Source organism: Pyrgilauda ruficollis, unplaced genomic scaffold (assembly GCF_017590135.1).
Source record: "Pyrgilauda ruficollis isolate IOZ18807 unplaced genomic scaffold, ASM1759013v1 scaffold23, whole genome shotgun sequence".
Lineage (NCBI taxonomy): Eukaryota > Metazoa > Chordata > Aves > Passeriformes > Passeridae > Pyrgilauda > Pyrgilauda ruficollis.
Genome location: NW_024522539.1, coordinates 5,303,496 through 5,315,610, shown reverse-complemented (window position 1 = coordinate 5,315,610; position 12,115 = coordinate 5,303,496). Strand labels below are relative to the sequence as shown.

The 12,115-nt window shown below is 45.6% G+C and overlaps 1 protein-coding gene across 1 annotated transcript in view; it reads right to left on the bottom strand.

Annotated features, from left to right (window-relative positions):
• The window catches only part of FAM174B (family with sequence similarity 174 member B), a 30,709-nt gene extending 19,460 nt beyond the window's left edge, over window positions 1–11,249 (bottom strand). The window contains exon 1 of the mRNA XM_041468911.1: window positions 11,132–11,249. Within this exon, the coding sequence (XP_041324845.1) occupies window positions 11,132–11,249 (118 nt within the window). The remainder of the gene's footprint in view (window positions 1–11,131) is intronic.
• Window positions 11,250–12,115: the final 866 nt, after the last annotated feature.

The following is a 12,115-nucleotide window of genomic DNA, read 5'->3' as shown; positions in this document are numbered from 1 at the left end:
ATTGCAAGATTTAATCATTCTTCCAGTGACTATTTCTAGATAACCTCAACCAGCAGTGCAGTAAAGCTGCAATGCCTCATCTATCACGAGTGGTCCCAAGGCTGCAAATGTGTCCTATTGCTAAGTGAAGACCAGTGGTGTAGAGCAAGCAGGAGCTTCAGATATACTTGGACAAGTCTTTGCACATTCCTAGTTAGCACATTACATTAGCCTGTTATTTCTATAACCCTCTAAAACATTTATGGCTTTTTGCAAGCATTAAAAGCCAGTGTTACTGCTGCAAAAGGCTTGTAATTTAAGTCTGTGATAAGCAGCAGATTCCTTTTAAATGAGGTTGCTGCAGTCATTAAGCTGGGGTGCAGAGATTATCTCTTGAGCAGGTTCTACAATATTGCTAATACACACAATGTTGCAGTGCAGCAGTTAATCTAAAGAAAACAGGGAAAGGAAGGACAGCAGTAAACCACAAATCTTTGTTTAGTTTGGATAACAATAATCAAAGAACACAAAAGCCGATTATGACTTTGCCTCCCACTGCTTCAGTGCCTATTCATGCTGTCTGTCCTGGCTGGCCTGCTGAAGTGCAACCTGAAGGAAACTGACAAATAATTCAAGCCTTCTTTTTTTCTTTCTTTTTTTTTTCTTTTTCTTTTTTTTTTTTTTTTTTTTTTTTTAAGATAACTTGCAAATTATGTCCTTAGACTGGTTTTCTTCCTTTCAGCTGCATGAAATAAACTTGTCAGGGTGGTAGTGTCTAATCTTGTAGCCTCAGATGGTTTTAGAGGTTCATTGATGATGTTAAAGTGATTGCCAAGTAGCAGGACTCCATCCAGAATTGCAAGTGACCAGGATATGGAATAAACAGAATTGGATTTAACCTCTACACTACCTCCCAGTGCAGCTGAACCATTGTCAGCCATGGCACTTATTTTGTCATTGCAGGAAAATCAGTCAGACCGGCTCAAAGGGGAAATATCTGTGCTGTGATAGTGCTTCTCATCCATCAGAACCTACTTACCCACATCTCAGAAGGCTGCACTGGCAGAAGAAGCAGGGAATCCTCCTGAGCCCTTGCAGGACACTGCTCTAACACATGGTGCTCTTTGCTCTGTGAGAGCAGCTCGGGATGTCTGTGCAGCCCTCACCAGCCGACATCCATCCCTCTGGAGCGAGCTGCCGGGCTCCAGAAGGGCTGGAGGGCACAGAGGTGCCCTGTCACTCCTGTGTCCATCCCACGAGGAGCACCTCACCCTGGCAGTGCCTCTGCAGTGATCACTCTCCCTGTCCCACATCGTGCTGTCATTTGGAGCTGCTGCTCCTGAGTGCTCTTCTGTAAATCATGAACCGCCCCAAAGGGCTACAGAAGAGGGAGTTGTTGGGAGTCACACCTGGCCAGACATCTCTTTGCAGGTCCTAGGAATGCCAACACCCAGCAGAGCAGGGAGCAGGGGTGAGGCACGCTGGCTCTCCAATACATCCCCCTTTCAGCAGCAGCAGACTGTAATCCTGGTTTAACTGAGCACTGCCTGTAAGTGTCATCCCAGCACCAGCCTTCTCCCTGGAATGACAGTGATCTTGAGTTGCCTGGAATAATTCTCTGTGTGAAGCAGCTCCCCTGGAAGCTGTGAGATTAAATCCTTGTGTCATCTTGTTACAGGGATCAGCTCCTAGAGGATTATGGATGTGCAAGTGGCACCCGCTCTCTGGGGAAAGTAGGAAAACATCTGTTAACATCTGCAGCCAGGCTTCCAAATCCCTGGTGGGAACCAGACCTGAGACTGTCCTGTGGCAAGATGGATATCAGGAGAAAGGTGTGCTGACCAAAAGGTGTGCTGACAGCAGGAAATCTGTGAGCTCTCACTGCAGTTTGTTGCTTTCTAAAAGCGCTGAACCCTGTGGTTTGTTAGTGGGGTTTTTGTTTAGCTGTTTCTGTTGTGATTTCCAGAGAAGGATTTTTCTGGTTTTACTTTAGCATCATGAAGCCTTATCTTTGTGTGGCTGGAGGGTCTCTATGGATGAGTGAAGAAATAGTAGGATTATGACCTTACTAGAGCCAAAAATAAAAGATAAGCAATCAGGAAAGGAAGAATTATTTCTTAAATTGCCAAAAATTCACTGTTGTTTGTTATAATCTATTTAATTAAAATATCAGAAAGACACCTGGGATAGGAATAGAGCTGCTCAGAAGATTCAGGTATCTCATCACTGTGAAAAAACCTCACACCTACTTTCTACTCCCTATAAAAAACAAAGCAGAAAGGGAAAATGTCTTGATAGTTCTTCAGCAGCAAACCTGTTTATTTCAACTAAATTTTGACACAAGAGGAGTGGGTGTAAAATATATTTGTTTCCCTTCAAACCAACTAAATAAATGTCGCTTCCTACCACACAAATTGTCACTTAAAGCAGCCTTTGTGAGCTGCAATTTCTACCCATCCCTTGTTTTTGCTTCCTGAAAAACCATTTAAAATATTTTCAGCATCACCCCAAATACAGCTGATGATTTTTGGAAGCAGCACTTCAAATGATGTTGGCTGTGAAGAATTTGCCTGGCACTAAACATCTGCTGTCAGTGCTGTTACCAGCTGAGTGCCACAAACCCTTCCTCACCTGTGGGATGCTAATAGGTTTAACTGCAGTTCAGATGAAAGATGTCTAGTCCATAAGCCTATCCTGGTTTTCCCAATTTTCTTTCCTCAACCCAAACACCTGTGAAAGAATGTGGTGTTTATGAAGTTGGAGTCTGATAGCACTGTTTGGAGCCAAACATAACATACAGTCCTCCCTAAGGATGCACTGGGGTTCTAGCTAGGAAGATTTGCTAATTTAGTCCCTACTCCAACTCCTGCCCTGCCAAATCTGCCATGCCTCTAAATCCTGAGCACCACAAACCCTCTGAGCCCTTCTCCTGAGCCAGATGTACTTACTGTCTTCCAGTGTACCATAAACTTCATTTCAAATCAAACCCCTGAAAACTTCAGTCCAAAATTCCAATCCTTACTGGTAGAGTGAACCTTGCTAGAGCATGAAGCCTCATCCAGTGCAGGGAACAGCATACCCATTCTCTAGGAAAAGAGCTGATAGAAAAATCAACTCATTTGAATTCAGCTCAGAAAAATTTTCCACTTTATGTCATGCTTCCTGCCAGCAGAATGCAAAGCCTTTTTAATCAGACTAAACATTCTCCAAATCCCTGGGCAGTGAGTAATAATGTCTACTTCTAGAGTACACTTCAAAGCCTCTCTTCAAAGCCTTCACTACCTGCAGAACACCAAAATGACCTTTATTTCACAGAGAGATAAAGGCACACTGGGCAGCAGTGCCAGCCAGGGGAGAATGGAGTGATGGCACAGGATGCTCTGCACATGGATTCGTACCAGCTTTAGTCAGAGGCAAGGAGGGATAGGCCTGTAGGTCACAGAACAGTGAAATCATGCAGTCAGCCTTTCCACAGGCAAGATGGCTTTAGCTAATGCTAGACAGGGTGGTGTGAACCTACAGGCAATCACCATTCCTCTGCTCCCACCTACTCTAAATGCTTTAGCACTGGGTGCTCTGGAGCCATCTAAAACAATCTGGCATTGGATTCTCTTGTCTCAGCACCCTGGCTGCGCTGCTCCGTCCTGCCTCTCCTCCAGAATGTCCTTCCCTGGCTGCTGGCAGTGTCCTGAAGGGAAGGATGCCACAGTGTGGCAGGGACACTTGCACAGAAGAGCTGCTCCATCTGGCTAAATTTGCCCCGTTTCCCCAGGGCTTACAGATCAATGATTCATTTGCAGCTGAGAGTGTCCCCAGGAGTCCTCTCCCTGTCCTAGCTCCCTGCTCTTCCAAGCAAGAGGTGCTGGGAGATGCTTTAAGGGAACTCAAGACTGCCTGCAAACCATGGCAGGTTCCAAGGCCTAAACCTTGTTTGGAATCTCTAGAATCCCTCATTAAATCCAACTCCAAACACCTAAACCAAAGGAAACACAGTAGACTTTTTCATTTGTAATTTTCATCTGCCATCAGAGGAGCAGAGTGTAGATTTCAAGGAAATAAGAGAGAGTTAGTTACGCTTCCCTGAATAATCCACTCTTGTCAACAGAGGTGGCTAATAGAGGCTCTGCCTGGGCATTTGGATGGAAATTAATGCATGGAGGAGACAAAGCCGTGTGCAGTTTGCAGACATGACACCAGCTCGGTGAAAGGAAATTATACTTCGAGTTTTATTAGAGAAGATTCTTGGTAGACATGTTTATTAAATGACCTGCCTGCCAGAAATGCTAAAGAACTCTCTGTTTTCCTTCTGGCTCGCTGTATCACATCTCTAGGGCTTCACATGGAGAATCTCCCCACACACTGCATGGCATGATCCTAATTAGCATCACCTTTAAAGCTTATAGGCATCTGCAGAGATGAAACTTTCAGTCTGCCCAGGTCTCAGATTCACTGCACTGAGATACTTTTGCCCCAAGTGTCTAGTCTATCCAGCTTCCTTTGCATTATCTTTCAGCTTACCCTGGTGTTTTTGATCCCTTCCAACTTCATGTCACTGCATGAATGCCTGTCATCCTTTTGTTTAATCCTTCCTTAGAGTCATCAATAAAAATGTCAGTAAAGACCAAGGACCTGATCTCTATGAAGCTCTAATAAACATAATTCTGTAACAGAATCACTCTCTGTTTAGTATTGTTCTTTGCAGCCACTCAGCTGTGATTTGGCCCACGGATTATTGTATTCAGATCATCCAAAGAGCTATGTTTTGTGATGTGTTATCAAGTGCTTTACCAAATCCAAAAAGGCTCACTGATTTTTAAGATCAGAAAGAAGCATGAGAACATCAAATCTGTTCCTTTCAATCCTTGAGTGAGCTTGCTGAGGTACCACTAAAGCATCTCTTCCAGAATGTCCAGAGTTGAAGACCCCATGAGATGAAAAATCAAACACTTTGCTTCATTAATCACACATATTGCTTTTGTTTGTTTGTTTTGTTTTAAAATACTTGTTGTTAAATTTAATCAGTCTCTGCTTTCTAGATATTGGGTTTGTGTCTTTTTTTTCTCAGATTAAAGATTGCCTGTATCGTGTTGTTTCTTGCTGTGCTTGTTGATGTTTCATGTAGTGATCTTTGGGGTTTTTTTTCTTTTTTTTTTTTATTAACACTGCTCTTGATTCTACAAACTCTTCTTTTCACATGTGCCTCTGTGGAGCGTTCAGTCTCTGTGATGAGGAGGCCCTGCTTTCATGGAGCAATTTGCAGACTTTGAACTAGAGCTTCTAATTCTCCCCACAAACAAATACCTGTCAGCTCTGGCAAGGCTCCCTGTCCTGCACATCTTGATATTGCCTGTGGGTTCCCTGATGTACTTTAATTTTCATGTGTCCATGCATAACTCATTTTCAAGCATTTCAAAGGTGAGGTAAGTTTCAAGACTATCTTTAAACAATGGTCCAGATTCTCAATTTGTTCGAATGTGGGCAAAAGCAGAGCAACTGCTTTGAAGTCAGCATTGGAATACAGGTGTAGCTGTCAGGGGAGACAGCCACAATCTCTTTTGATATCTTTGGAGCAGGTCATGCAGAAATAGAATCCCAAACAATATCTGTGACCAGCTGTTCTGTTCATCCTGTGCCTCCAGTCATTCTCCACATACAGCAGATCTCATCTCCCAGATGACAAGAAAACCAACTAATCCAAAAAATGGAATTACCTAATTTTCTTCCCCATTATCTGAGGCTCATAATAGAAATGTGAAACGACCTGCTCTATTTCAGCAGCAAAAGCAAAGATGCCAGTTGACTCTCAGCTCTCAATTCTCACTACATCATATTTCCATTTGCAAAGGTGAAGGTCAAGCCTAGTGGGGATTTTTGTTCAGGAAAAGCTCCCTACAGATTAAATGGGATTCTTTCAGATTTAAAGAGGGAAGGGGAGAAAGAGAAAGAAAGAGCTGCAGGTTTTATTTAATGGAAAAATCCTACTTCTCAGGTGGGGGCAGTCTGCTGACTTAACTCAGTTGCAGACTGTGAGCATCCTGTGCCTGTGCTCCGCTGTCTCATCCCATAAATTGTGACCACAATCACAGAGGCTTCCCTCTGTCCCTTCATTTCAGCCAGCTAGGGCTGTGCCATGCCTTTCTCCATGGGAAGGACAGGGACTCGCCCACTATGATGTGGATTCAGGGATTCCTCAGAGCCATCGGTGAAGGAGAGACAGGAGCTCCATCCTCACACTCGTACCTGTGATGGACAGTCTATCCCACAGGCAGGGAATCATGAGGAGGGAGAGATATTTAAACATTTCCTTTACTTGCTCAACCTCTGAGCACAAATATACGGGTGTCTAGGTCTGGGCTTCATCCTGTGAGCTGTAAATAAGGACCTGTAAGCCATCTTAAGCTTGCAAATCTCCCTGTCAGCCTGAGAAATCAACTGATGTCGTCAGCCAGAGCCGGCAGAACACATTTCATAACCCTAATTCCTCAGGGCTGAGAGCAAAACCAGCTCTGCCTGCGGAGCTGGGACATCACAGAGCACATGGAACAGGGAGAGCACAGACCCATGCAGAGCTGCTGTCACCACCAAGGCCACCAGCAGAGTTGGGCAGCTTCCTCTCCAGGGCTGGAGCACTGGATGAACGAAGCTGGATGCCATACAGAGCCAGTGGCATGTTCAGGCTCCTGGCACTGAGGTTGCCAAGGAAGCAAAGTCACAGGATCTCCTCCACGACATCTACATTGTCTCACAAGGCATCAAATCTGCCAAGGAGATTCCTCTCCTGGGCCATCATCTACATTGGTGACACGTTTGACTTGCATGGTAATGAAGGTGAGAGGTCCGTGCTGTGGGCTCAGTGCCACAGCAGTAAGGAATGATTTTGCTCTTAGGTTTGAGTTTCACAGTGTCAGAAAGGCCCACACTTTTTGTCTGAGCACCAGAGCTCTACATCTTCATTCGTGTGCCTAAAGGAGTGTCAGCCTCAGGCTGTGAATTCAGGCCAGGTGGTTTGGCAGGGCCCTGCAGCAGCTTTTTGAACATGTTGCTCTCAGACCAGCTTCCTCAGCTGCACGGCTCCAGGGAGTGGATGGAGGGCACAGTACCTGCCTGCAGCATGATGCCAACAGTGCTAAAGTTATCCTTTTTCCCCTGACTATCCTCCCTTCCTTCCCTGGCCACCTTTCCACAGCAGAGGCTGCAGTGGGACTGTGGAGGCTGAGGTTGATCCAGGGACTGTGAAGCCAGAGGGGTGAAAGGGAGCAGCTCCCACAGCTCCTGAGAAGTGAGGAAGGGGGCAGTAAGTCAGGCAGGAGCACTGACCCAGGTCCTGCACAGTGAAGCTGCTGTACAGCACATCAGGGGCTTTTTGGAGAGAGAGGCCAAGCCCTGGCTGGCAGAGCTACATCCAGACAGTAGCAGTGATGAATGGGATGTGATTCGTGTAGCAAATGTGCTCCCGTGATGGAAATCACTTTGCTGGAGGATTGATGATGCTCAGCATGGGTCAGTTCATCTCTCCCAGTTCCCTGTCCTAGATCCTGCCAGACACAGAGACCACAGCTCACCCTGCACCAGCCCCGAGCATCGCTCACCCTGTAGGACTGACTCAAGGCACCAAGGGGATTGGCTTTTTGGATGGAAGATTTTCCAGATCCATTTGTTAGGAGCTTGGGCAGCACAGCTGAAAGCAGCTTTGCAGCCCAACCCGAAAGCTGCCCAGGGCTGCAGGGAGGCTGCAGAGACTGTGTGACAAAGGCTATGCAGTCTGGGAGAGACAAGCAGATTTTGAGGGATCAAAGTGGTCTAAAAGAGGATGTTTCTCACTTTGGCCTGCAAATAAGAGTGGAAGTTGCAATAGGGCAAATCCTTGCTGGGAAACAATAGGAGGAATGAAAGCTGGGGACTTCTGTGCTACCAAGTGAAAAGGTGGGGCCCAGGGATCAGGTGTTCCTTTTAAGCTCCTACTTCATCCTGCATCAGGACTGCACTCAAGAAACGATTTGAGAACAGTGATATCACCTGGGGATGGGACTCCAGTTCCCCATGAGTAAGTGGTTAAACGTATACAATTTTGTGACTTTCTTTTCCCAAGGTCAGGACCATCTTGCAGAACCTCTGGGGATAACAGAAGGAAATTTTCCTGCTCGTTGGAAGCACCACTGCCGTGTGATGCGGGCCAGCTGGGGAGAACTGAGGAGCCACATGTGGTGGAAGAACAATGCCAGGCTGCCTCTGGGATTGGGGCTGCTGCAGCTTTCTCTCCTGCTGTATGTCAAGAGGGTTTTAGTAACTCTTGGGACCTCTTAAAACTGATTGTCTGATTCCTGGCAGTGCATTTTGAGCGCCCAATTTGTTTCATGGCACAGAAGCATTTGTGGACCATGATGTTTCTATGTCAACACGTGCTTGAGGAGGGTTTTCTTTCACCAGAAGTGGCAGGTGTTAGAATCCAGATCAGAGCTCTCTCCACATCATTATTTTTAGAAAAGGATTTCTTTTTTTAATAAGACATGTTGATATGTTTTCTCTATGTGGGATTAAAAGCACTTCAGGCTCATGCACAGAATTTTGCTTTATAAATCTGTGGGAGTGCAGATTTCCTCCACTCTTGTCCACTCTTGTTATATTGCCTTTGTGAAATGGGAATAATAAACCTTGTCTGCCTCCTGAAGGGAAAGAGAATTAACTCTTTGAAGTTTGTAAGACCATATAAATGCCTTCCTATTATTAAACTTACTACTGCTCAGGGCTTTTAAACAGCTGCCACATTTCACTTCAGAGGAGGTCGCCTTGAACTGGTAGGTGAAGTGAACACAGTATATCAGGGTGTTATGCTGAAAAAAAACTTTGGGATCTGTTAGACTGAAAGACCCTATATAAATATGAGTTATGTGTAGAAATAGGTTTTATAACCCTATCATTCTCCTCTGGTGTACCTCTTAATCTAAGGGTTTCACTATCTTTTATGAACACTTAACAAGACCTATATTAAGCTTCAAGCCTCTTCAGAGCACATATTTTACACGGAGTCAATGCAGAGGGGACAGACCCATTTTTTTGCCCAGCTTACACAGCAGGTCAGCAACAGACCCACCTGGCCTGCTCTGGTAATTAGTAATTCATAATGACCGGCTGCACAGAAAATGCTGAGAGAAATACAGGAGCTTCAGGAAAAGATGGCCTCTAAAGCTGTCATGTTTTGAAAGATTCGCTGCCTTTTCCTCTTCTTTCAGCTTTTCTAGGAATAGCTGAAGACTGATGGTCTCGTTTAACAAATGTAGGCTCCTGTTAAGTGATTTTGGATTATAGGCTCAAGGGCCAGTCCCTGAGCCTGGTGTCTCTGTGTTTGATCTTCATACACTCATTCCCATCCTGTTCAGGAATGCTGGGACAAAATAATAAGTAAAAGCTTGTGATTGTCCCAGTTAATGCTGTTCTGGAGACTCAATGGGGAAACTGAGGCAATTCCAGATCATCCTATATTGAGAGTGCCAGAGTTTGGATTGATAGAAGATGTAGGAGAATGGTATAAGCATTTATTGAAGAAAGATGCATGAGGATTTCACTGCTCTTATTTATTTTATAGAATGCATTTCTTGCTTTGTGTCTTCAAACTACTCAGTGAGCATTAGCTAATTAATCTTTCCAGCGTGACCTGTAAAATTGGTAAATATTATTCTCGCTCTAGAGCCAGTGAAGTGAAAACAAGAAGACACAGTGGCTCCACTGAGCTCACCCAGAAAACTGGTGTTAAGGCCAGAAGTGAAGGCTTCTGACCATAATGGCCATCACCATCTGTGCTGCCATGGGTGTGCCTGGGTATGGCACCTTTCCTAGAGGAATTAACAGCACAGGCCTCATTTGTCAGCATTGAGATGTGCTGAGGGGCAGCATGAGTTCTGATTTCAGCCCTGTCAGCCACACACACTTCACCAAGCATTGGTGGGGTTGCTAGAAGGGACAAAGCAGAACATGGTCCCGCTGTGCATTCGATGCTCAGCACCCTGTGTCAGCTGCATTTACAGGTGCCATGTGAGTTAGAAATTAAATACTGTGAGACAGCCCCTTCTTTTACAGACATTTTATTTACAGCCACCAAGTAAATTGGTTTTAGAAAAGGCATCTGAATTTAGGATGTTTCTTTTCACCAAACCACTGAAATTCCAGGCAGGTGAACTGTGAAGCATGTGGGTACCCTGGATGTGAAACATAAACCAGTTTCCTATACCTGTTCTCGGTTTGAGCTAAAGTTTCCCTATTAAAAATAAGCAGCCAGCACTGTGGATGGAAATTATTTGCCTTTTTTGGGTAACATAAGTCTTAATAAAATAAATAAATAAATAAATGCAAAGCCTAAGAGCTTCACACCATTTCTCCCAGTTCGATGATCAAAGGTGCTTTTTGCTGTTTCGGCTGCCCCTGTTGTTTTACACGGAGAAGATTCAGTAAACAGGGAGCACGGGGAAGAGCGGTGGGGAAGAGGATTAAACTCCAGGAGCGAGGCACAGACGGTACCTGGAGGTGACACATTTGTACTGAACATTTCATTAGCTCCCACAAGGCTGACGCCTGTTCATTAGGCACAGACATCCCAGCCCAATTGCCCATGTAGCTCTGCAAGGGATCCCATCGCTTTATCCCAACAGTGCCGCATACAAAGCAGGAAGGCTCCAGATTTCAAGCCAGCTCCTCAGTAGGAGATGTAATTAGGGATCCTGGTCCATCAATATTTCACCACATCTGCTCCTGATCTTGCTGTGGGATGTTTCTCTGTAGCTCGTGTGCTGCTTAAACTTATCTCCTTGACAACTCTTTAGTTTAAACAAAGATTATTTTGGAACAGGAGCTGTCAAAAAACCCAGCAGCTCCAGGAAGTTTTCTTGTTAAAATATGTTGGCTCGGCAGCACCATCTTCTGTCCTGCCCTTCAAACAGCCTGGGATGTCACATTGCCAACGGGAGCGTGTGCCTGGGCTAGCTCGGGGCTAAAGAACAGTTTGAAGAAGATTGAGTTAATGTTTTCCGTGCTGGGAGTCGAAGCCATAAAGCAGCGATAGCACAGCAGATGGGAAGCCCGAGTCCAGCTCTGCAGGGACCGGCCAGCCCTGGAATCCACGGACAAATCGCTCCCAGGCAAGGCTTTTGGGGTGAGGCACCTTGGCTCTGGTGGTTGTCCTCCTGCTCAGAGGATTTATCACGGGCTGTGACCCCCTCGCTGCTGCCGTGGCTTGGAGGGAGCAGGGGCTCGGTGCTGCTCAGCACTGTCCGTCTCATGCTCGCTGAGCCACGCTTTCCCTGGGTTTTTGCTGCTGGGTTTGCTCGGCTTTGAGGTCACGAAGTTGCTGGATGGTTGCTCTTTGCTTGTGCTGCTTGAATGCCAGGTCCCACTCAGCAAAGCCCAGGGAGATCCAGGGACAGGAGAGGAGGAAGGACTCAAAGGGGCCAAGGCAGACAGTGAAAAATCAACAACGGCGAGAAATCGGGGATTACAGAAAGGGCTGCTCCTTGTCCCACCCCTCCACAGCACACTGGGATTCAGGGAGAGATTTGTGGCATGAAGGTTAAATTAGGAGGGCAGCTACAGTAATTTCTCATATGTTCCAGCTGGCTGCTGTCTCCTCAGCATCCTGCACACATCCTCTGGGCTGGCAGCTCACTTTACCTCCAAAATCAGCTCTGCTTCTTCATCCCACCGCTCAGGCAACACCCATGTGTATCTCTATAGTGTGTACAGGAGAAGGAGAGGCAGTATCTGTATTTACCTTTAACTTTAGTGTGTTGTTGCAGGCCTTAAGTAATTAATACCTGAGCAGCTCAGATCCTCGTGTGGCAATCATCACACAAGAGAAAAAGCATTCTTATGAAAAAGACAACAAAGCCCTTAAATCTAAACCACAGCAGCTCCCTTGTAAGAGACACTCTGTGGCAGGATTGTGCAGCACAGCAATCAGTCTCGCTTTAATATACAGATATGGGGAATGTAAGAAATACTTGGAGAGCAGCCACAGCTTTCACAGCAGCTGCTGCTACGTTTTTGTCAGGATTAAGTTCATTTCAATTATAGAAAGGCTTGTGATCACCTGCTAGGAGGAGGGTTTCAGCCATTCAGGAGGCCGGGGGTGTGTATACAGCTATATTTA